Here is a 26,429-nt window from a genome sequence, read left to right as displayed (position 1 = left end):
AAACAGACATACACACCTCTTCTCCTCCATGGGTATTAACTTATTTTTTTCAGTTTTGCCTCTCTGGTGTATATACATGAGTTTGCAGCTTAAATTCCTTATCTTTCTTGACAGTACTAGGGTTTGAACTTGGGGTCTCATGGTTGCTAGGCAGGTGCTCTACCACTTGAGTCATATCTCCTGGCCTGCTTTTGTTATTTTTTCAAATAGGGTTCTATATTTTGCCCAAGTCAGCCTGAACTCTGATCCTTTTATTTCCTTTTCTCAAATAGTTGGATCACAGACATACACCACTGCCCTGAGATTTGTATTGGCCAGGTGGTATCTACCAAACTTTTTGCCCAGGCCAGTCTTGAACCAAAATCCTTCCTGACGAGCTAGGATTACAGGTGTGAGCCTCCACACTCAGCTCAGACTTAAATTTTTATAACCACCCAAAAAGACAGAGCAGAGAATCTTTGCCATTAGCTCTAGATAGAAAACAAAGGAAAAGAAAAGAAATCACGGTGAACTTGGCTTGAATCATGTGTTTGATTATTAAGCTAATCTGTGTGGCCTGGATGGTATAGATGTGAGCACACACACACACACACACACACACACACACACACACACACACACACACACACACACACACACACACACACACTGCTCTGGATGGAACAGCTGGGTTGGGTATGTAGCTAAACACATTCTGGGTAAGAAAAGTTAACTGCCATAGAAATATTGTGATTGGAGGGGTTCAAGAGGAGTTCTGTAAAGGAGGATGATACCTGAAGAGAAAGAAAAAACAAAGGTGCTAAGTAATTCTATCATGTCTACCTTACTTCAAAGTGACATTAGTATAAAGAAAATGAAATGAGATGGAATTTTCCCTACTGATAAATCTGCTTTTTAGGAAGCATTCTGAATGTGTCACATGAGCCTTGACAAATACCAGAAATGTTGACCTTAGTTCAAGTTAGACTGGAAGATGAGAGCCAGCATGCCAAACCTTACCAGCTCTTCCCCCTTCACCTCACTAGTTTTGCTATCACCCCAAGTGGGCTTCATATTCCCGGGGGATAAGACCCAGATCTTCTTCCTAATTGTCTTTGCAGCTCATGACATGAAACTTGGCACATAGCCAAGGCTTAAGGGAAGTTCAGTAAGGAAATCAATGAATAGTAATGACAAGCCGGCAGCAAAGTGGAGAGACCACAAATCTGGTAGTGTTATGCTAGCTGGGGCCACACCCAAGGGCTGGCCACATTCTTGACTGGTGCCATCCATGGGAAACTCATCAGGCATTAAGAGCAGAGGCCTGGCATGGCTGCACAGACCTCGCACATAAGTCCGAATGCATATTCATATGAGCCCACATGCATGATTAACTTGGGAAGCTGACAGGAAGCAGTCAATCCGTTGAGCAAGTTTGTGTTTTATAAACCAGATGTTCAGTATTATTATTCATCATTTCCTTTGATACCAGAACAGTCTCCATTATGTAGAATAGGAAATGAAGGATATGGAATAATATACACTTATTATACAACAGAACACCACACCAAGCATTTTGGAGGCCTGTTTAAAGCCTGGGTAAGTGTAATGGAACAGTAGTTTCATTTGAAGATTCTCATTTGGACTTAAGTTAATGGGATTTTATCCAGATGGACTATGGTGATCCCCATCTCCTGTTTCTAGCCCCTTGGAAAATGAGCATTGTCTTACATCTGCATTTTTCTTGGAAGCCATGTGTATGAATCTGAAGCTATACTCTTACCTCAGCAGCAACCTCAAGTTGAGGAGGCAGGGGGGGCGGTGTGCTACAGAAAAGGGACCCCCTAGTGAGTAGGAGGGACAGAGGGTTTCTGTCCCTAGTTGGCTGCATAACTTTTGCTTGGTGGTCTGGAAGAAAAAGCCTTGCCACTGGCTGATATTTCCTAAGCAAGAATACAGAATGCCTTTTGATCATAACGTGCTGCGCTGGCAGTGCAAATGAAGTGTAATTACTATCCTTCTCCATGAAGTGTTTAAGACTCACAGAGTTCAGACCCACACTTACAGACCAGGATTTCTGCTGGCTAATTAGGATAAGAATCTCTCTGATTTATCTACATGGGCTGACTTTGAACCATGATCCTTAGATCTCAGTGTCCTGATTAGGATATAGATGATATCTACCGGATCCCAGCCAGATGAGGTCTTAATGTTGTTCAAGTAATGTTGTGGAGCTCCTACCAGTCCTTGTGGCCATATGATTAGACATGGGAAACCTACAAGTTAGGGTTCTGGTCATTCCAGTCTAAATTTGGGCTTAAGGAAAAGAATGCATGAATGCTGCCAGATTGGATTTGCTGCATTTCCTTTTGTTTACCTGGGACTGTTACAGATAAGTGAGTGGCTCAGTACAGATGCAATAGTATAGGGATTTGTTTTTAGAGTAATGATGCATTAATTACATTTGGAATTAGCCCCTGAATGAAGTTGGTACTTATAATGTGGCTTACTATTTAGAAGTTCATTCCCTATGATCTTGTATTTGCCAGGACAATTACTAGTGGTTTATAACTGATTTTTACTAGTTGCAGGAAAAAGAACTTCATTTCTCATTACTGACAATGGTATATTTTTATTTCATCCATGGTCCATTTTGGCGTTGCTTGAGATTTTGATTTGGGTTGCAAAGTAGAAGTTGTCCAGGGTTATGGATCGATCAGCTCAAATCAGTTTTCTGTATAGTATTAAGGATTAATCAAGGAGTTGGAATATGGGAAGAGTTATAAGAGAGCAGTTGACTGTGTGTTAGTTCTGCTTTTGAAATGACTTTATATACCTCCATTGGCAGCCACAGTATACTTTAAATATTTTTAGCAAGATTTTGGAACTGTTTCCACAAATTCTTATATACAGCACAAACTGGCTAACTTACTTCCCGGCAAAAGTAGCTGTCAAATAATCTTACAGTAGTACTACTTGCTAATATTGATAAAATAAATTTGTTTATTCAAATAAACAGAACCAATAGAAGAGCCCATATAGACAAAACATACCACACATATGTCCATACAATATAAGCATATATAGAGATAATACATGCATATATATATGTAAATAGAGAAAGAGGACCTGTGTGTATATGGATGTGCATGGAGCAAGAAAGAGAGTTATATTAAAGAGTTATCTTACATGATTTTACAGTTTAATAAATTTGAATTTGGAAGGTAGGCTGGCAAGTAGGAAGTTCCAGCCAGTTTTGATTTTACAGTCTTGAGTTTGAAGGCCAACTGAAGGCAGAATTCCTCCTCTCCTGCAGGACCTGTGTTTACTCTTATGACTTTCAACTGATTAAATGAGACTCACCCATATTATGCAGGGTAATCTGCTTTACTGGAAGTGTACTGATTTAAGTCTAAGTTACATCTAAAGTATACCTTCTCAGAAACCATCTAGATTAGAGATTGACCAAATCAGTGGACACATATCTAGCCACACCATGACTTCCTGATGCTTAAGAACCACAGGTTTCTGTCTCATTCTGCTTTTCGTAGTGTGAATTCTGTTGCTTTACTGTGTGATCTTCAAGGCAGATTAAGGAGCCCATTATCCTTTTAGTTCCTCTGTATCCCAAATACCATGTAGATCTCATCCTCATGATGATGTTGGAGAAGACTTGGCATTTAATCTAAGGACATGAAGGAATCGCCAGCTTAGTTACAAAGATTCAGAGCTGAAAATTAAAACCAGGTTTGGGTGGATAGACCAAAGTCTACTTCTGTGTCCTAAGACTGTTTTGCCATTTGTTAATGGTGCAGAAGAGATGCTCTTGCTTATCCCCCTCCCAGTGCAGATGAAGGCATGAATGTGAGTATGTGATCCAAAGGATTTCATGCATGTATCAAGCATGTAACATGTGCCATTTTTAGTGATCTTTATTTCAGTAGAAATGATTAACTTTTTTTGCAATTTTTTATTGTGATTAAGTAATTACATAAATTTCACAGTAGTGTGGTATAGTGACACTTAGTTAAAGTCACAAATACATTCTAACTTTCATGGGGCAAATTGTCTTTATTGTGATCTAAATAGTTTGAGTTCTATGAGCTTTGACAATACAGTTATTTCTTCCACATTGGGTGATATGTACATTTCTTTCCTTTTGCTTAGTGTCAGCTGTTCCCTCTTTCCCACTCATTCACTCCCTCCCATCACTGCCATTGAGTTGATTAGTTCATTTTGATCAATGTCCATTGGTTAACTTCTTAATTATGATTTTCAGGGTTTTATCATTTTTATTGTTTATTTTTTCATCTGGGACTAGTGTTCAACAATCTATAGATATAAAAAGGTCTACCTTGGGGAAAATGAACTCCTGGATTCCGTGATTTCTCACAAGACCTTCCAGATGCTTACCATTAATGTATGTATGTATGTATGTATGTATGTATGTATGTATGTATGTATGTATGTATGTATTGTTCAGGACCTGAGCACTGTCCCTAAGCTTCTTTTAGCTCAAGGCTAATGCTCTACCACTTGATCCACCACTCCACTTTTGACTCTGTGTGTTTGTGTGTTTGTGTGTGTGCACATGCACACATGTGACACTTGTGCATGTGTGTGCATGTGCATGTGTATGCGGTTAATTGGAGATAAAAGTCTCTTGGACTTGCCCAGGCTGGCTTTGAACCACAATCTTCAAATCTCAGTTTCCTTAGTAACTAGGGTTACAGACATGAGCAAATGCTCACCCTTTCTGACTTTTCATTTTTAGATTAAAAGCAAGTATTATTAGTGCACATACTGAACATAAATGTCTGGGAAGTAAAAAAGTAAAATCTGTCAGTGGTAATGAGATAAGTCACTAAGTTAGAAATGAGGCTTTATGAGAGGTAGAACAGCTCAAAATGGAGAACAGATCCATGGTTCTGACCGATAGAAGCAGTTCCCCAGCCCCCAGCTGCAAATCAGGTCTATCATCTGAAACATGGGGTGCCAAGGCACCTTGCTCTTCCCAGCTAAAGGCTCCTGTGAGTGCTAGCTTTCCTCCACAGCATCTGAGTAGAGAGGACATGATGGGCAGCGGCATCCTCCACTCAGGTTCCACAGCACCCTCAGTAACCCTCTTTTCTTTCTCCATCCAGCTTGCTGATGATCAGGGCCTCGTCTTGATGACCACCGTGGCCATGCCTGTGTTCAGTAAGCAGAATGAAACCGTGAGTATGGGGGCTCTGCTTCCTGCTTGACACAAAGGCTTCTTTCTCAGATCTCTTCTCAGTCAGGCTCTGATCACTCCCCCTAAACATAGACTGAAGAGAAGCTTTTCTTATTGTTTTATCCTCCTGTGAGACTAATCAAATCAGAAATGAAAAGGATTTCCAGTGGCATCATTTTAGAGTTCTTAGCTGTGTTAGCCCATGTCCAACTTTAAATGGTAAATGGTCAGAGAAGAATTCAAGAATACTTGATCGTAGTAGGGTGACCTCGCTTTGATTTACAATGATCTCCTTTGTATTAATTTCCCAGAGTTATTATGTACTTTTCCAACTTCGGTAAACTGAAAATTAGACATTTATTTCCTCACAGTTGTCAGGCTGGCAGTCTGAAATTAAGATGTTCCTTGCAAAGGCTTGGAGCAGAATGCTTGCATCTCCCAGGTTCTGGGACCCCATGCAACACTGGGCTTGTGGCAGCATCACTCCCATGTCTGCTTCTGTTTTCACATGACTTCTTCTCTCATGTCCCTGTAGGTCTTCTCTTGTGAGAAGGCCAGTTATTAACTTAGGTACCAAATCCATCTTACAATTTCATGCAACTTCATCTAATGATCCTTAGCTATTCCATCTTCGTTAGTTCTACATCAGTTTACATTCAGAGGTACTGAGTAAACAGGAATTTACTGAGACACTATTCAAACTTGACAAGCCTCAAAGAAATAACCAAGAGAAGCAATCTGTGTATTCTTTCAGACGGCCTTTCAGATACTGGAAATTGCAGCAAACCATAGTGATCACTGCCTGAGGAATTAGGATTCTGGAGGCTTGTTCCTTCACCTCCATCCTTGGTTCCAGTTCCAAATTACAGAGCAGCATAAACTGAGAAAGAAACTACCATGCTGTCTTTTCTGTAGAAAACATTTCTAAGAGAAACTGGCATAGGATCATAGCCCCCAGCTGCTGAATCTGTTGTTTTTCTTCCCATCATTTTTTAATTTGTAGGAAGGAGAAAAATAAGGCATCACAATTGGTGTTATGAATGTTTTAGTGTTTGGTCTGACACACTACCCATCTTGGCAAGTAATATATTGGGTGGAAGGTAGAGGATAAAAGTCTCTCTTGAAGACATGGGTAAATCCTCAATCTCCATCTCTGTTGGTCTAGATGATCGATGATCTATGGCAAGTGACTTCTCATTAATTCCTGTATTTTCAGTTCAATTAACTTCCTGTTGTTATTGTTCAATGTTTGTTCTCAACAGAGATCAAAGGGCATTCTTCTAGGTGTGGTTGGTACTGACGTTCCAGTGAAGGAACTGCTGAAGACCATTCCCAAATACAAGGTAATGTGCAACCTTACCAACACATTCAGATTAATAGAAACCAGGAGTATCAAGTCCCCAGAAATCAGGTCCTAAGCTCCATCTGCTTTTAGAGCAGAGTTCTTCCTATTTCTACCAAATCCTCTCTGTACTACCTTCAGAGTTCTTTGGCATGTATTTTTAAATTTTAAATTCATACTGTTCTTCTTTACTAACTACACTAACCTCAACTTACTAATTCATGTGAATGTCTGAGGTTTGATGAGATTATTTCATTTTAGTGGCACTATAAAGGTGTGAACATAACTGCTTTGCCCAAAAGATGGCCCAAAAGAAAGCATGGTGGCTCACACCATGCTTGTACTTGGAAGGCAGGGATCAGGAAAATCTTGGTTCAAGCCTATCGCAGGCAAAAAAGTTCATGAAATCCATCTCCACCAATAGAAAGCTGAGTGTCACATCCCTTGCCTGTCATCCCAGCTACTCAGGAAGTATAAATAAGAAGATCACATTCCAGGCATACCCAGTATAAACATAAGCCCCTATTCAGAAAAATAACATAAGTGAAAAAGGGCTGGGGTATGTCACTCTAGTGCCTGCCTAGTAAACACACACGGGCCTGAGATCAAGCCCCAATACTGCCAAATAAGTAAGTAAGTAAGTAAATAAGTAAGTAAGTAAATAAATAAATAAATAAATAAATAAATAAAATGGAGAGTCCTTGGATCTCTGCAGAAAACTCCCTCTTGCTCTCTGGTAGAGAAGGAAGCAAATCAACAAGTGGGAAGTCCCTGGAGAACCAATAGCGACACACAGAGCTCTCCCAGGCTGTTTTGAGTGTGGGAGTATAGGTGGGGTTAGAGTGTAGCCAGGTTACAAGGGTCCACTAGTTAAAGGTCTTTACTAACTACACAGGGGTTGACCATTTCACTCACTTCTCTGTAGAACTAAGCAGCCTGTGTAGCTTGGCCCCATTAGGCCTACTTTGACTCATGGGAGCTCCCTCTTTCTCTGTGTAGAGGAAGGCTAGGAATCTGGTGTTGCTGGATGCCAGAGACCCCTTCCTAAGTTACCTTCCCTGTTTGCTGAGGTCCAGATACCTGATTTGCTGATCTTTCCGAGGCCCATCAGCCTTGCTGGGCCTCAGGTAGAGGAAGACAGTAGTTCTAAAGCAAACCTTGGAGGTTTCTAACTTCATTGTTAAGCTGGTAGATATTAGTGCCTCAAATTCTTAGGTTCTGTTCTATCTAGTGGATATAGACAGCCTCACCCATTAATTAGAGTGAAGTTTCCAGAGATACAGCAGGACAATAGGTCTTCTAGTTGGTCCAAACTCATGTAATTATTGGGAATGATAGGTCCTCAGAAAACGAAAGCCAAGAGTGATGTCAGGTGCTGGTGGCTCATGTTTATAATTCTAGTTATTCAGGAAGCTAAGATATAAGAATCAATATTTGCACCAGCCCAGGCAAACAAGTCCTTGGGGCCCTTAATTTCCAATGAAATGCTAGAAGTAGAATGCCAGTTGTGAGTAAAAAAGCCAAGGGAAAGCCCAAGGCCTGGAGCTCATGAACAAGAAAAGAAAAGAAAGCCAAAGTTGGGGAGGAGGGAGGCTTTGTGGCCTCTAAAGAGAGTAGGCTTCACATTTCTTGAAACTCTCAGACATAGGTCTCCAAAACTGCTGGCCCACAATTTAAGATATCTAGCTACAGATAATACTTCCAAATAATTATTGCATTTTTCTTATTTCACATGAGGAGATGTAGGAAACACAAACAACAGAATACTACTTTATATATGTCTAATAAATCAAAGAAGAATGGTTATAAAATGAAATAATAACAGTTATCCCATGGATCAGTTCCTTACCATTTCCTCCACAAGATGAGGCAGTAAGTTCTCTATAACATTATGTATTAAGAATAGGCAGATATGTTTTACCCCATATTACAACTGAAAAATTGGAGGCACAGAAAGCTAAAGCATCCTGCCTTGCTTCTCAGTTTGCAAGTAGGGGAACCATCATTTTAGCCTCTCTACCTCCAAGATCACTAGGAACAATAAGAACTATGACAGAGATATTAGTGGGAAAATAACAGTTACAATGTTAAAATAAAGCCATTGTAATAATTATAATGGGATGAGATACATATTTGACTTCTTATTGTGTGTCTAGTGTTGTCCAAAGTAGTTTACATGCGTTATTTCACTGAACCCTTATTACACTCCCATGAAGTGGACACCATTTTCCCCATTTGTTTAAGAACATTTAAAACGACTCTTTCAACATCACTCACAGAGTAAAAGATGAATGAGACAAAGTGTGATGACAGAATGGATGTAGATCATCTTTGGGAAAGTAACTAGCAAAGTTCCAAGCACAGGTACTTGTGTTTTTATGCTTTCTCAAGTGCCAGGATGGGAACCAGGGACACTAATGTGTGGTACATTGACCTAAGATACTGCCCCTTGTGTGGCCCCATAAAGATCCTTAAGAAAGACGTACCTGTCTGCCTGGGATTGCAATGGCGAAAAATAAAGGAGAGGAGAGCTCCTGGGAACAGAGTCCTGGTCACACCTTGCCCTCCTCATTAACACCTTGTATAGATGAGTCAGCTCTTGGCTCTTGGGGTTTTCCCAGAAGATATTATTCTTTTTCTCTCCCTTAGCTTCATAGATTTTCCCACAAGCAATCAGACTTCCTGTAATTTTTATTAAGAATTCCAGACACCCAACAATAATTTCCAGACACCATGGCCTCTGTTACCATAACGAGCCATTGTATAATTGGGCTCACTTTGCTAGCCCGAAGGCTCTCCTCTTGGAAGGGAAGTGCTCCTCTCCAGACTGGGGGCCCCTGCACAGCTCCTGGCCTCCAGGGGAGTGAGCAGCAGGGCCCATTTGGCAGCCCAACCCCACATGCTGGAAGACCTCGTGTCCAATCTGTTCTCTATTACTCCATGGGATTGCACATGCAATGGACAGGAAGACTGGCTCCATTTCGGATGAAACAAGAGTTAGGGATTTCATCAGCATACTGATTTGTGGCCAAGTCCAAATGTTGGTCACTGTCATTTTAAGGTTTGATTCTTAAATTCATCCATGGGATGTATTTAGATGTTTGAGCATACTCTTCCTCTCCCATACCTTTCTGAGGTGATGTAAAGAACTACCAACCAACACATACAACAATCTGTATGCCATTTTTCCAGAATGTTCTTATGAGAAAGGTTTTAACTCCAAGGCTTCTGAATGTCAGGAAAAGTCTCAGCTAGAGGGTTGAGGAGGTCTGGTTATGCATAAACCAGAGGAGAGCAGCTTTTGTTGGACCTTGGTGAGGGAGGAGGTTATACTGAAATTTGAATTCAGGGCTTTGTGTTCAACTAGATAAGCATGCTATCTTTGAACCATTTTCTAGCCCGTTTTGTTAATAGATTATTTTTCAGATAGGATCTCACATTTCCTCCCCCATGGGTCTTATTTTTTTTCCTGCAATTTTTCTACTTGTACTTCCCTAAGTGTGCATCCCTGTACCTATGTGCCTGGTCTGTCCCTGAACCATGATCCTCCTGGGCTTTAACTGCCAATTAGCTGAGTTTACAGTCATCAGCCCCTATACCTGGCCCTTTTTGGCTCATGTTTAATGTGTACTTTGGTTCAGATTTCCAAGATGAACTACTAGATAATATTTGAGTAAAGTTATAAATGTCTTAAATATATGCAGACTTTATCTAAATATCTGGCACATGCCTGACATTGATCTATGATCTACGGAAGTAAAGTCAGGTAGCTCCAGTCCACAAATGGGACACTGGCACATGAAAAAGGTTTTTTCTACCATGTGACTTAGTGCATCATAGAGCAAGGAGAACTAGGTTGGGCGATGTAGCCACCGTCTACTTGACCAGCGAGGAAAAACGACCACCACACCAGGAGTCTTCTCAGATCACGCTTTATTGGAGAGCCTTTTAGTTGTAGGAGAGCTTGGGCGCGAGAGAGCGTGCACCCGAAACACAGCCGCTTATATAGGAGAATCGGAACGCGGGTCTTTCTATTGTTGGTCGCCTGCCTTTCACCGTCACCAGGTGTCATGGGATTGGCTGGGGACTCTACCTGGCTCGTGCATGCGCACAGCCCAGGCGTCCCGCCAAGCACCGTCTGGGGTGGTTACCTCAAAGCTGCAAGGGAGTGGGCGGAGTCTCGCCTCGGCTCCCTACAGGGCGAGAACTAGGAAAGGCGAGAAAGCATGTAACATTTTACCCCTTGGGTTAAAGGTAGTAATGAAAATGTGCTCAGGCTTTTTGGAAATGGAATGGAAAGGAGAGAGCCAACAAGAGGATCATCAGAAACTAGTGAAGCAGGTGGATCTCTGGGAATTGAACTCAGGACCTCATTCTTGCTAGGCAGGCACTCTGCCATTTGAGCCACACATTCATCCCTGTTTTTGTACAATTTATTTTTAAGTAGGATCTTGCTTTTTGTCCTGATCAGCCTGGGCTGTAATCCTCCTACATATGTTTTCTTGTTTGACTGGAAATAACAGGCATGTACCATTGTATGCAGCCATTAATTTAGATGGAGTCTCATAGAGTTTTTGTATGTTAGCCTTGATCCATGATCCCCTGATCCCTGCCTCCAAAGTAGCCAGTGATCCTGAGTTTGGGCTTATAGCAGGGATGAGAATTCACTCGTGAGTTAGCAGGGATGAGGTAAAATTGGAGGGCTTGTGGCTGTCCCATGTTCTGAGAAGCAGTGGATGGAGAAAGGTAGTATGAGGACTTAGGGAAGGCTTCAGGAACTGTCTCACACACAAAGGGGTCTTTTGTTGGTCTTACCTAAGGCCTGTACATGGCCAGAGTTACTTTTGACTTTGATCAGTCTGAGGCTGGAAGAGCACTTAGTACCATGGTGAAAATCCATTGAATTGATACAGTAAGGTGAGGAGACAGAGTTGAGTCTGAGAAATGCCTGAGAAAAATAGCAAGATTTTATGATTTACAGGTTAAGGGATAATAGATGAAATGAAGACACTAAGGAGAATGCTCTAGCTACTATCTCCAGCTTGGCAGGAGAGGGGGGCATGTGCAACTTACTGAGGGTCAGAGAGGAAAAAGAGTGGGGAGGGACAGGACATTCATTCGTCTGGGTGAGCCTGACACATGGCCAGAAAGAAAGGACCACGAACTATATGAACTGCCACTGAGGGGTCAGACTGGGTAACAGAAATCTGGAGATGATAGCACATCGGTGGCTGCCGAACTTTATCTGGAAATAGGAAAGTTATGGCAGACAAGAGCCCCTGGGATAGGATCTGTGTAAAGATAAGTGATTAAGGAATGGCAAAGGGTAAAGGGGGGAAGCTCAGGAGAATGGGGTCTGGAGGCTGAGGTTACAGGGTCAGGAGGAGGCAACTGTCAGCTAATAACACCAGGAGTGTGCACTCAAGAGAGAATGCCCTAGGAATAGGCAATTAGGAGGCCAATGGCACTGTGGAGAATGGAGTTGTGGTGACATCCAAGAGTGGCAGAAGGCCAGAGTCAGAGTTCTGTGGATTGAAGCATGAAAGACCATAGACAGTAAGGAAGCAGAGTGGGAAAGTGGACAGGGAGTGAAGACATTGGGATAGGAAGATCAGTTCTCCTGCATTCCAGAGAAGGAAACAGAGTAGACTTAGCTTTATAGAACCTATGCTAAATTCTATGTCTTTTCTTGTTTCTGTGTCTTCCTTCTCTTCCTTCCCCCACCCCTTCTCTACCTTCCTGTATCCCAACCACCCAACTCTATGATATAACATTGGCTGTCACGGAACTTATTTTCTGGTGGTTATAGACAGGCATCTTGATTACTGATAACAAACCTCACATAGTTATTTTGATAAATACTATAAGAAAAAAAATATAGGGCATTAAAAAGAGTCTTACCTTCTTGTGAAACCCACAAGCCAAACAAGAACCAAAGTCATATACATTAGAACAGACCAATTAATGTATGCTAATAAAAATACAAAGAGAAACAGACACTGACTACATTAGCTAACTATAAAATATCATTTGTTTGGTCTGCTGTTAAGTTTGAAATTTCAATCAAATCCTACTTTTGCCTTTAATGGAATAAGTCAAACTCTCAGAATCCTTTTTGACCCCTCCAGCCCATATTAAACTGGGACTTAATAATGTTAATTAATGCAATGTTGACTGTGTCTGACATTTTTCCAAGAGACAAGATGAAAGAGATGATATACATCTCAAAGGATAGGAAATCTCTGGTTTATCTTTCACAGCATAATGAAATATACTTTTATCGTTTGAGTCAAGTAGAATCTTATTAAGACTTGCAGGGCAAGGTAACTTGGGGAGAAATGTCTGTTGCCCTTGACTACTATGTGCATATTTGCTTTATGTAATGCAACGGAAACTTTTAATTGCTGGTGTTAAATTCTCGAAGTTAACTTCACATCACCTTGACGTTAAGCTAACAAGCAGACAGGGTCACTCCTGGTTTGTAAACTCTCTTGTCTGGATCATTTAATAGTATCATATTCAAGAATGTGTGAGTGGCAGAGAACTTAAAGAAAAATAACAGTGAGGGCTCAGAACTGTGAAATAACTCCTCAGGAAAAAAAAATAGAGAATTTTCTTCCTCTCCCTTTCCACTGATTTAGCAAAAGTAGGTTACATTTTCTTTCTTTAGAGAAAGAGATCAGTGTGGGTTTTATGCCAGGGGCCATTTTAATACATGAATGATTTGTAGGTAAATTTATTGTAGCCAATGGGTGCAGTCAACTGTGTAATAGAAATATTGTCAAAAAGCTGGGATTATTATTTAAATAAGTGCAGTGTTAAATTTGATTACATACTTTTTAAAGCTAATAAAACATTTCATTGCTCGCAAACTATTTCCCATAGTCCCATGTAGTCAGAAAACATAAATTAAGTGAAGCTTCTCATAGAAAATTACCCAGGCTTTGTGTTGGAGGAAGCCTGCATAGAAAAGCTTGGCAGCCACACAATTTAAAGACCAGAGGATATAAAGGGGTTGTCTGGCTCCTCCATAGGCTGCTGGGGACACTTTTATCCTTGGAAATTATGGAAAATGACAGGCCAGGAGAGAGTGTGTTTGACATAATGCCTGGGGGTTTGGGATTGAAGGACGCTTCGGGCAGAGTGAGTGTCCCTCTTCCTTCTTCCTGGTCAGAAGACAGCCTGATTGCTAACATTCTGCTCACTTAGCCATACAGCCTTTCCACATGCATTAGTCAATTTATTGTTAAAGAAAATAATTGAGTTTATTTTTGTCTTAAATAAGTCAAAATAAAGCCCGTGGATGCCAACATGGGGATGTGACATTTTAAATTGTGCTATTTGCTGAGCTTATCTGTGACAGGTCTTCATTTCTACCAAATGTCAAGGATCAGTGCCTTGCATTCATTTTAATGAAATATTGTACTGATAAGGGTTATGAATGCCAAGTTTAAGCTGTAAATTACTAAACGTTGGGCTGCTTTATGCCTTGTGAATTCACCAGGGAGAAAACTAATGAAGGTTTCTTTCCTGCTTCCTCTAACAGTTAGGGATTCACGGTTATGCCTTTGCAATCACAAATAATGGATATATCCTGACGCACCCGGAACTCAGGCCGCTGGTAAGAGAAATGTTCATTCTTGCATTTCTCCTTTTATGAATGTTAAAGGATTTTCTTCAGCCATACAATGGCAATACTTTGTAGCAGTTTTTACATTAAAGTCATTCCATTCATAGTATTGTAAAGATTATTTAATAGCACATAACTAGTATTTTGACTGAACACCAATAATTTAGGATAGGTATATATTTTCTCTTGTGTGTTCATATGAAAAAAACCATATATTTAAATGTATTTTAGTAAATATCTAACTATGAATAAAATGTCTATCAGTGTGGAAATTATTTAATTCTAGACAGCTTAAATTCTTTATGAGGATACTTTTATATAATAAATGTGTAGACTCACATGCTCCAGCCCTTAACCTACTTCTCTAAGTGACACCTGATACTAGGAATTAGACATGGACTGCTGAAAATTCATTACAATGAGAGGTGCCTTCAGATTACATTACAGAAGCCCAGTGCCTATGAAACACCCTTTCCATTGAATTTCAAACAGGAGAAATTGCTCTCCATTTCCTACCTAAGCCATGCCAGTTGCACTATAGAGAGTGTGAAAGCTCTTTGCTTCTCTCAGCATCTTTTCCACTTTTGCTGAGAGTGGGTTAGGAAACTCCAGGATAGATTGCATCAAGCCCTATTCCCTGGTAGAGGTTGCTTTGAGCACTGTGTTGAGGACAATGAGGACTCTGACAGGCAGCTAGTCTCACTGGAGGGGACCTGCCCCACTGTGGGGGGTGGGTACTGGTAGCAAGTGCGCCACCTACTTGCCATCCTAGGTTACAATTTGTTGCAAAAGAGCCTTCTGGTCGATCGTGTATAGTGTATATATTTAGCTGATGTTAAAGAAGACAACATATTTGGAGTAATATAGTGAACATGTCCTTCTAAGTTGATAATATGTACGTCATCTTCACACACAACACACAGATGCATGCATATTAATGCGTGTGTACTCCCTCCTCCCTCCAAGTCCTTATCCCTTTCATCAGAATTAGAAAATAGCAACAGAGCCTGCTATGCAAATGTTTGTTGGCAAACCGTCTTGGGGTCCAGTTCCTTTCTCGCTTGCATCATTGTTTAAAAACATTTCATGTGAGGGAGCCGTCTTCATCCAACTTTGCTCTAATCGCCCTGGTATTAATGGAGTCGTGAACACATCATGTGGACTCCATATGCATGCTTTCAGATGAGACATGCTAATATTTGACTGTGGCAATCTTTTTATCAGAAAAGGACCGAATTAGCTCATTCCAAATGTGACTCATAATTATTAAAAATGGATAATTGAAAAAAAGTTAACTTTTTAAGGATACATTTGAGTCTAAAAAGCTTAGGGTATTAGCCACCTCCATGTGGTCCAGGGGTGGTGTTTGCAGGACATAGTAGGAATTATAGTCTTGGTTGTGGCTGAGTAAGTATAGGCTCCTGGTGATTATGTATTCCTAACTGGAATGGAACAGAGTAAATGAAATAATTAAGCACAAATCTCTGCTAATGAATCTATATCCTATTTATCAGCTCTTAAGAATGAAGGAAATGGATCCGGATGTCAGAAGTTACCACAGTGGTTTTCCTGTTTGTGCAGCAATGGAAATAATCAACAGCCCTCCACACAATGTCCTTATAGTCATTTACATCTCCTTATCATGGTGCAAATTGTCAGTTTGCAAATAGGCCATCCATTTGATGCACTTTCTAGAGCTTCGGACATAGGGAGGCTGCTGAAAGGCCTCTGGAAAAGCGGATCTGCACAGCTGACAGTCTGTCTCTTGACAGAATGAATACTTACAGATCCAAGAAATTTGTATGCTTATCACTATTCATACCCTTTTCTGAATGGCTTCACCAAAAGTGATAGCCAAGGTCAAGTTTCTATATGTGGAGTGGCCCAAGAAAACACCCTACATCTCCCTTATTAGAATGGAAGCTATGACAAGGCCATAAAGAATGGCCAGGCCCAAGAGCTGTCTAAATGTCCCATCATCTGGCTTTGACTCTGAGACCATGAGATTCCATTCTTAGGAGCTATTTTAGGGGACCTCACCACAGAGGATTATGTAAATTAACCCACTTGAAGGTGATCGGTAAGTGCATATGGACTCTACTTTGAGTTTTGTATTTTTCTTCTGAGCAAAAGACAACTGCAAAACAGAATGGATTCACCTTCAAAATCCCAGAGGTTGTCTTTAACTTCTAGTTCTGCTTCATCCTGGCTCTGTGACTTTGGGCAAGTCATGCAGCCTCTTTGTCCTGATCATTTTCCCATCACTGTAGTGTACATATCTGCAGCTTAGCCACTAGAGTAAATGGGATAATATAAAGGAAGAATCTTCCCCTGGCATGGAGAGGGCAGTGCTGGTCCTCCTTGCATCTTGTTTGTCTTCTCATACATCTATTACCTGTGGCCAACTGTTAGAAGAGTTGGGTGGACTTGTTGATGTTGGATACCTAAAGATACTAAAGAACACATTTTGATTATTTAGTTGGTTCAGCTTGCTATGATAAGCTTTGACAAAGGACTGTGTATGTGTCGGACACATGTACACATACACTTGGGCTATTTTCTTTTTTATTCTCTAACAATCTTGACCTGCCTGGTCCAGAATATAGTGCAAGCCAACACATAAGCCCTGTTTTGTCTGGAAACCAAAGGCTTTTGCTTGCTTCTGAGTAGCAGTAATAGCAATACTAGAAGCCATAGAAAATGAAGCAAGATAGTTAAACGTCAGCCCTTGTAGATAATGCATGAAGGTTGTTTGTTTATTACTGCTTTGGGCACTTGTTTCTGTGTTTTTCCCTTCTCCCCTACCACCAGTCTGCTTAATACATAGTAGGGACTCACAAGATAAAGGAATGAGTTGGATACTTGTAATGCTGAGATTGGGCAGATTATAGAAGATAGCCTGAACACTCACATGACAGCCCTTCACAACCAATAACTGCATGTGGTGGCATGAGCCTGCCATCCCAGCTATGTAGGAAGCTGAAATTAGGAGGACCATAGTTCAGGCAGGCCTGGGCAGCAACATCCTGCTATGGTAGAAAACAAAAAATAGATGGGTTGTGATCCAGGCACAGGCACAAACAGGCAAAAAAATAAATAAATAAATGTGAGGCTTGGTCTCAAAATAACCAGTGCAAAAAAACGGCTGGCTAGAGGTGTGGCTCAGTGGTAAAGTACTTGCATAGCAAGCGTGGGGGCCCTGAGTTCCAACTCTAGCTGCCCACTCCTCCCCATCCAAAAACTAAGAAGAAGATGAATGAATGAAGGGACACTTCATATACACTGTTTTCATTGCCACTTACTTTGGGACCTTCTGGAGAATCTAGCAAATTCTGTACTTCCTCTAACAATCTGGTGTCTGTGTTAGGCATTTATCTCTCTTGGCTAGACTCAGAGCACAGCTAGGAGCAGCCAGCTAGCTGCTAGTGACTTCCCTAACTACTTAGGCAGAGAATTCTCATTCAAGCCCTACTCACCTTCTCCCAAGCCCCGTCAAACAATGAATGCTTTATATAAATGGACGCTGCCCTTTACCCTGGCCAAAGCTACCAGATTAGCACAGGCAGTGGGGAGGATGGAGCAAGCTCCCTTTGAACAACTCATGTTCCCTCTCCAGCTGCCACAGAGGTTGTCACTGCCCCTAAAGCCAGACGAAAGTGGGTTTTTCTGAAGCACAATACCAATATTTTTCTAATTTGTCCAATAAAAATCTTTTCCCCAAACTTAGTGTTTGGCTTGATTTTATCCACTCTTTTCCCTTTCATCTTGTACGATTTGGGTGTGAATCATGAAATGCCTCCAAAACCAGCTCAGAATTAGGAGCCTCACTTGGGTCTAATTGACCAAGTAGCCAAAGTAATACTTTCCTGTGATAATTGGGCTCTGTGTTGTCCTGCTTCATGCTCCTCAACCACTGTCCTCTTGCCACCAGCTTATAACTTCCTGATAGATTCACTGAGGTCCATATGACGAACCCTTGCTGAGTGTCTGATGTGCAGGGTCTGCATTAACCTGAAGGCTGTTTAGCTAGGGGCCTTCTAGTAGGCTACCCCTGTTTCCATGGTGGTGGGGAACAGCACCTATTGTATGAGTGCTTGGTACATGAAACCCCAGCACAGCAAACCACATAAATATTAGACCCTGAGAAATGCTTCTTGCATAGTTAGTGGAAATTTTTGCATTAGTGGAAATTTTTTCTTATTCTTCACCACTCTTTAAGGGTGAGACTAAAAATATCTCAAAGAACACTGCCTAAATTTCATTTTCCTTCTTTTTGTTTTTCCTTTGTTTCATAAATGTTTCTTATTTACCCAACAAGAGAAAAGGAGGGCCAAGGACAGGCTATCGTTAGCCTGACCTACATTTTTGTTGAGATTTTGGTGATCCATCTCCTCCTCCCTTGTAGGGGAAAAAAAGGACATTTAAGATGATTTCGTCCTTACCCCAAGGAGGCCTGGAATGTGACCAGGTGGTCAAATCCCCAAAAGAATACAAAGTAGGTTTCCTTCCCACAGCCATGGCAGGATTCCATGAAGAGCCTCCGACAAGCAAAGCCTGGCAAGCATTTCGACAAAGCCCACATCAAAATCTGCCCAAAGTTGTCTGCTCTGTGCATATACACACAAAACTATTGGAGGGATTCTATTCTAGGGCCACTGTGTGAGGACATGGGAGGTAAGAGTGAGAAATTCGCATTCATTTCTCTAACATTCATTATGTTGGCTCTGGCAGTGTTGCTGAGATGTATGCCTTGCCTCAAAGAAGTAAAAATCGAGTTAGGAGGAGAAGATGGAAAAGTAAGGAACTACAGACACCTTTTGGTTCATTATTGTTGCTGTTGCCCTTGTTTTTCTACCAGTGCTGATTGTTCTTTATGGGTCAAAAACTGCTCTGTTTTTACTATGTTAGTGCTTTTGATCTTTAAAGAGTGAAACAAGCAAACATAGACAGCAGATACCTTAGAAAGGCCTAAAGGTTTAGAAGATGAAGGTCGAGTAGATCTGGCCAGGAGTTTATGTCTAGAAGGTATCCTGGGCTGTTGTGAGCCATAAGCTAAGGATCTGGGGTGCTCTGTAAGGGAGGTCATTAGGTTCCAGATGAAAACCTGAGGTTTCAAGTATTGAAGCAATTCCCCCCAAATGAACTAGCTAAGAAGTGCTTGAACCAGGAACCATAGCCCAGATCAGTTTACATGTACTAAGTTCACTTTGCTACATTGACTCTTTAGGAAATGGGAAGCAGAGTTGTTGGAAAGGGTGGGAGTGGCTGAAATGCCTGGTCTGTACAGCCACATTGGCGAATAGCAGGGCAATCATGGGATGGTTATAGTTAGAATCTGTCTAGACTTAGCTCTGTCCTGTAACAGAATAATGTGAGCCACAAACATGAGGTACGTTATAATTTAAAATTTTCTACTAGCCACATCCAAAAGAATGAAAAAAAGAAACAGGTGAAACTCAGCTTAAAAATATATTTTATTTAACCCAAATAGGCCAAATATTGGTTCTTCCATCTATAATCATTATAATAATCCTAAATATGATATTTTGCATTCCCTTCATACAGTCCTTTAAAATCTGTTATATTTTCTACACTCAGAGCATATATCAACTTTGTCTAGTGTTTCAGGTTCTGAAAGGTCCCATGTGACCGTGGGCAGAGCACAAGTATAAAAGTGACCATACATTTAGCAATTTTCTACATAAAATGGATGCTGAGAACCCCTTTAATTTAATGGAGATGACAGTCCCTACTGCCATCCCTGCCTCCCTGTCTTTTGGGTCAGTGGTCCGTTAACTTCTTCCTCCTCTGAGCCTCTCCCACCCTCACTCCAGACTGTGGCCTCTGCCAGCTCTGGGGGTGGAAGTGAGGGATATCCACAATTCCAGAGTAGTAGGCTCACTGTCCAGGGCAGATGGGCTCCCTAGTTTGGCTTGGAGCTCTGGCTATTTCAGCCTTGTGGGTTTGCTCCTAAACCACATTGACTTTCTAAGCCAGACCGTGGCTCAGAAACCAAGGGGTGGAGTGGGGTGAGCTGTCAGGTTATCCACGGATGGATATTTAGACATCAAAACCTTTTCTGCTGTTCTGGAAAACTTAGGAAAATTCTCTAAGAAGACTAGATTTTGAGATAATTGACAACATCTTTCTTAACTCCTTGAAGAATCCTCCCCTTTCTGAAATTCCACACAGCTCTTCCAGCCCCAGGTTCTCACAGCAACGGTCCTTCCCTATGTTTTTTGTTGACTGCCCCCTTCCCACTCCTTCATTTTTTTTTCCTGTGACCTGTTTGCACAATGTAGAGATCATTGAGAACGTGGAGTGACATGTGCATATCTGCATAAGTGTAAATGTTCTCCTTTTTTATTCTTCTCACATAAAAAGAACTACGTAGACACTCCCATATAAATCTAAGTTATATATCACTTATGTATAACATATATTATGTTTTATAATGTATTATATAATATGTAATATATAATATAATATATATAATTAGAGAGGGTATATCTAAACTAACTTAAATAGGAGTTTGAAAGTTAGGACCATGTTAAAATCCTTGCCTAAGTTCATCTGTCTTAGTTCTAGCAATTAGCCATCTGAACAGAATGTGTATAATTCCAAAATATTTAGATGCAAAGTTTACACGAGGTCTCTATGTCATTTTGCATATTCTCAGTCCTGTTGACCTTTCCTCAGAAAGCCTAAGATCCTTTCTATTCTGAGTGCTTGTGCTCGCTCCCACCAGCCTGGAATCTTGTCACCAATACTCCATGGCCAGCTTTTCCTTATGCTGCCATTTCTCTGCTCCCTCCTTACCTTGGAGGAGCCAGGCTCTTCCTCATCATTCTCCAGCATGGCCCCGGCTTTGCCTTCTTTGGGTCACTTATCACTCCTAGAAAAAGGTCTGTGCATTAAACGTTATCCTCTTATTCTTTGTGGGACTTTGTCTGTCAAGTTGGAAGTTTGTCTTTGATGATAGTGGGTCATGTTGATGAGTAGAACCTAAGTACCAAGTTCCGACAACAGATGAACTGTTCCAACACCATACATCCTTTCACCACACATTCAGTTCTTTCTAATATGAGGTACATGTATGGTTGGATAAGCACTCTTGTCTTTTTGCTCATCCCTCTGTCCTCCTGCTTGCCTACAAATGTCCATCAGAGTTCTTTGCATTCAACATGCTGCTAGTTACAGAGACACTGAGGCAAGTAAAAGGATGTCTCTGCTCAGCAGAAGCTCATCCCAAGAACTGTTCCCAGCAGTACAAGGGGCCAAAACACAGCAATGGACTTTCACAGGAACTCTCATTCTTTCTTAGTGAAAGGTACCCTGAAATGTAGGAAACCTCTGTAAAGTGGAGGAAGATTGCTCTGGGCTGAGTGACTTGACACTCTCTAGAATCACTTTCTTAGATGAGACCAGACACATTTTCCTTCTAATTTTAAGACCCTGTGTTCTGTGGGTAAGGATTGCCAGGGACTATAGGTCCGGAATCATTCAACAACCTTTGGGGGATGAGCAAATGCACCAGTCCCTTCCAGCTGCCTTGCCCTGCCTGCCCTGTGTGCTCTGGCTGCTGATGACTGGAAGAGATTTCCCAGTAGGTGGCGCACGGGCACTGCTGTGAGCCTTCTCCACAGCCTAGTCTGCCAATGCCCAACTTCAGGACAGAGCCCAGGCGACCCTGCTTAAGCCTGTTTGGAATCCACTTCTTTAGTTTAAAAGAAAGCATTAAGTGATGCTAGTAAGTGTATCTGCTCAAAAGAGTGTGCTCCGTGAGAAAAAGTAAACAAGATTGTGAGACGCCCCAACAGAATGAGCCTGTTCGTTTTGAAACAAATCATTTGCCGAAGGAAAGACAATGGGTCTTGCACACTTTCTTAATGAAATCTGAGGACTCTGTGGGAACTGCCTGGCCTGGACATGGAGGTAGGAGCCTCCCTTAATACTGAAAGATGGCGGGGACTTAGGAGGTCAGTGGGATGCCTTTAAGTGAAGTGGTGCTCTGCTCTGTAAACCTAAGCACCAGGGCCTATGTGCTGTGTCTGGGTATGAGCTTGGATCCCAATTCGAAGGAATTCACATGCAGGAATAACTTTTGTAGGTAGTTTTTGAGTGTGTTCAGTGGGCCTTGCTAATATCTTCTAGGTCCTCTGCTGTAATGCTAATGCAGCTGTATCTCAGGGCTTCATGGACGAGGCTCCCTGTTGAACACCCTTATCCTCCTTGACTCCTCACATTCCCATAATACCCTGCCTGCAGTTCTAGGCTACCTACCAATTGCCCATATACCACATGTTTGAAAAATTAAATGGATAAATCATCAAAAGGAAAAAAAAAAACACCCACGAAAGATAGCCCCTGCTATTTAAGATGAAGAACATGTCCATGAATCAGAAAGTAAATTCCTGCCAGTCTTCAGAAAAAACAAAATTGACTGTACACAGTGTGGGTTGTCATAAAACGTAACTCTTTCCACTGAAAGAAGTTCCCTCAATTCAGAAGCTGTGTGCCTAGGTTCTTTTTGTATCCCTTGATGGCTTAGAGAGCGTCCCCTGGCCTCTCTGACATTCTCCCCTGGATCTTAGATATCAATGTGCACAGAACACAAACATGGCTCTTTGCTTTGGGTATGGGTTTGTAGGGATACCCACCACAAATTGGAGAGAGAACAGATGCTGTGGAAAGTAGGGGCATGCTCATGTATTTATTCCTGTGTCCACCACAGTTGGCTACACCTAATCTAAAGTACCCAAGCCTGCCTGACTCTGTGGCCTTCATGCTCCAGCTTTTGCAATTGTCTCTCCCTATATCTCTTTTGTTTCTAGCTTCAGGGTATTGCTCCATTTCTATAGATCCCTACATCCTACACATACCTTTACAATAGTTTCTTTATTAAACCCTCCTAAATTAGCCAGCTTAATTATGCCCTGTGCTCCCTACTGAAGCCCTGACTAATACAAAAGAAGGAGGAGATGGGAGGTTTATTCTTCTTATGTCATGACCAGGAAAGAAAAAGAGAAAGAAGAAAGAATGAAAGGAAAGGGAAAAAAAGAGAAAGGGAAGAAAGAATAATTGAAAGAGCTGTTGTTTTCTATATTCATTTACTATTATTTCACTTTATTTCCTTATCTCTCATTTTATTAGGTATGGGAAAGTTCCATATACCTTTCCAATAGTTCCCCTTTTGCTCAAGTAATTAAACATTGGCATATGTTGTTTAAAATCAAAGCAGCCTGGCTGACATAAATGTGAAACCCCAAAGCCTGGTACCTACTGCTCTCAAGGAGCTTATAGCCTGATACCCCTCCCCACCCAGCCCCAAAGCAATGTACTCTTATCCCAACAGTCTTCTCAATGGATCATTGAGCTTAGACTCCGCTGCATTGCAGAAGTATCTGGACACCTCTCCCTGCCCCTCAGTGTGCTATAGGTAACTAGCAGGCTGATCAAATGGTGTTCTGTTTACTCCTGTATATCCAAGACCTGGGAAGAAGATGTAGAATAATAAATAAATGGCAAAGGAAGACCTGCACATAGGGAAATTGAACACACAATATTATAACCTTTTATCAGGCTCCATGGGTGGGAGTACGGACAAGTAGGATTTATAAATGCATTTGATATGTAGCTGTGAACTATATGGCTGGGGAAAATGCAAGGAGCTAATTTGCAGCCTGTACTTGAAACCATGGTTTTCGCTCCACTCCTGCATACTTGGGAGCAGTAGAAGCCCTTTGTGGTACCTGAGTGAGTGCTTGCTTATCCTAGCACCACTGGAACTCTTACTACATCCTTCCTCTTTTTTCGTTCCTTCTTACTGTCTTCCTCTTGCTGCCCCTTCTCCCTTTCTCGGCCTCTTTTTCCTCTTTGTGTGACATGTATTCATTGAACACTAGGTACTCCACTAGATACTGAGAAACCAGTGATGAAAAAAGACAGACACCTTGTTTGGTGTTTACAATCTCATAGAGAAGATGTTTTTAAGCTCATAAAGTAATGACTAAGTAAGAAGCATTATACATTTCAGATAAAGCTCTCTAAAGCAAACAAGGATCTGTGAGAATAAAGAGTAGACCTACCTTATTTGTCTACTCAGGAAGAACTTCTTTAGGCATGACATTCTAAGTGAGAAATAGAGCTTCTTGCAAAGATTGTACAGATGGGATCAGGCCAAGGGAATGGTGTACGTGAAGATCTTGAGGCACAGAGATATCCTGTATGTCATGCTCTGGAATCTGTCTATAGATTTACAACAGATTTTTCAAGAGCTTGTAATGCAAGCTCTTGGTGTTCATTGAGGCCTGCTTCCCCACCCCTATCTTACCATTCCACATTTCACACACCAGTCAGTGCCCACAACTGCCTAATTCCTGGGTAAAGATGCTCTCTCCCTTCTAATGTCCACTATTTCTAGCAGGCAGCAGTCCAGATGTGAAACTAGCATCCTTCTACCAAAGGCTGATGTGTACTCTCTCAGGGGGGATGTCTCCCACGTGTGTGTTCTTCAGGCTCCCAGAGCTCTGTGATAGGGTATAGGTTGCTGGCGGTGGTGCCATGAATGATGATGGTGCACCCTGTATTGCTTTATTATTTTGCCATGTCCTTGTAGGCATCATTCAGAAATCCTCTCAGAAGCAAACCCTGCAATGGGATCCTGTCTTGGGCTCTGGTCCTAAAAGAACTGCATAAAGGGCTGGGAAGGTGGCTCAGTGGTAGAGTGCTTGCCATGAATGCATGAAGCCGTGGGTTCGATTCCTCAGCACCACATAAGCAGAAAAAGCCGGAAGTGGTACTGTGGCTCAAGTGGTAGAGCACTAGCCTTGAGCTGAAGAGCTGAGGGACAGAGCCCAGGCCCAGAGTTCAGGTCCCACGACTGGCAAAAAAAAAAAAAAAAAAAAAGAACTGCATTGAGATTTCTCCAAGAAAACTGCTTTGCTCTACATTAGAGACTCATATGGTTTTAAGTGCACCTACATAGGCATAGCTTAACACAAAGGCAACAGGCCACTTCTCATTCTATTTCAGGCCCTGTGTATGTATTACCATCAGAACAATCTGCTGGGAACATCTACATTTGTATTTAGGACTACTAGTGAGCATCGGCTTCCATGCTTTTAATAATAAAGATTAGGCACTGAAAGGAAATTTGGATTAGAGATAGGAGTCTCTGCTGCTTTACTTTTTGGTGAAAGGAATTAATGAGGAAAAGGCTCTTTTCTTTTTGCTGGACACACTCTGACCTTTGTTTTAGTAGATTAATTTCATATCTAGAATGCCCCATCTTGGATGATGAATTAGCAATAAAAAGCTCATCAAAATGCAATTACAGGCAATGTGTTGAGTAATGATCTCTTAAAAATTCCTATAGATTTGTCTGCACCTCCTTCCCCTTGTGGGGGAAATGAGCCTCAGCTGCTAGCTACTAGCCCAGCTCAGAAATGCAAAGCCTGACCATACTGTGAGGCTGACATGTGAGTGCTGGCTTCCATCATTGCCCAGTGTCATCTCCTTGATCAATTGCTTTGCTCTGTGTAGTTGCACATCTTTATATGATTTAAAGGACCATCTCCAAGGGGGTAGGAATACACAGGAAGTAGAAGCTCAAGGCAGAATGAAGCCTTCCTCCCTCCATCTGTAGCAGCCTGGTGGAGGGAGAGAGTTATTAATTAAACTGTTAACTGCCCAGACAATAGCAAGCAGACTAGTGCTGAGAGAGCCTGAGCAACATTAGGGCTTTCACAATTACAGGTTCCAGGAAAGTTTGCTCTTCTTTCAAAGAGAAACCAGAACCCTGGCCTCTAAGAGGGGGCCAAGCCATGCTAGGCTTTCCCAAGGAAATCAACCCGGCTTGCTCCATTGAGCTAGAGTGGACTAGGAGATAATCCAGTCCTGCTTTCCCAGATTGAAGAGCCTATAAAACTCTACAGCTAGGCTAGACAGCAGAATATTCCAAGGATCCTGTTGTGCGAATGCCCACATTCATTTGAATAACTACAGGCTTCAGTCATTTGAATGCCAGTGACGATTCCTCAGAGTTTACAAGTTAGAAAGACCTTGCATCTGAATCCCCATGAGAGCATTAAATTGATATCTAATTAGCAGTCCCAAATTATATATATTTAAAAGATAATGAAGGGTTTGAAGGCTGTTGGAATAACTGGCTACACATTTAAATGAATCACTAGAAATTTGTTAGTAATCTGTGGAGTTTTCTTTTATTTCTTGCTTCTCTCTTTGAAGTTCAGTAGACCCAA

General features: G+C 41.5%; 1 protein-coding gene across 2 annotated transcripts in view; it reads left to right on the top strand.

Moving 5' to 3' along the window:
* Positions 1–26,429, top strand: part of Cacna2d3 (calcium voltage-gated channel auxiliary subunit alpha2delta 3) — a 940,778-nt gene that overhangs the window by 696,903 nt on the left and 217,446 nt on the right. For both annotated transcript variants that reach the window (XM_070018501.1, XM_070018499.1), the window contains 3 exons: positions 5,124–5,195; positions 6,457–6,537; positions 14,083–14,157. In XM_070018501.1, coding sequence (XP_069874602.1) covers positions 5,124–5,195; positions 6,457–6,537; positions 14,083–14,157 — 228 coding nt within the window. The remainder of the gene's footprint in view (positions 1–5,123; positions 5,196–6,456; positions 6,538–14,082; positions 14,158–26,429) is intronic.

Source organism: Dipodomys merriami, unplaced genomic scaffold (genome assembly GCF_024711535.1).
Source record: "Dipodomys merriami isolate MVZ:Mamm:240054 unplaced genomic scaffold, mDipMer1.0.p SCAF_13, whole genome shotgun sequence".
Taxonomy (NCBI): domain Eukaryota; kingdom Metazoa; phylum Chordata; class Mammalia; order Rodentia; family Heteromyidae; genus Dipodomys; species Dipodomys merriami.
This window is presented reverse-complemented; position numbering and strand designations above follow the sequence as displayed.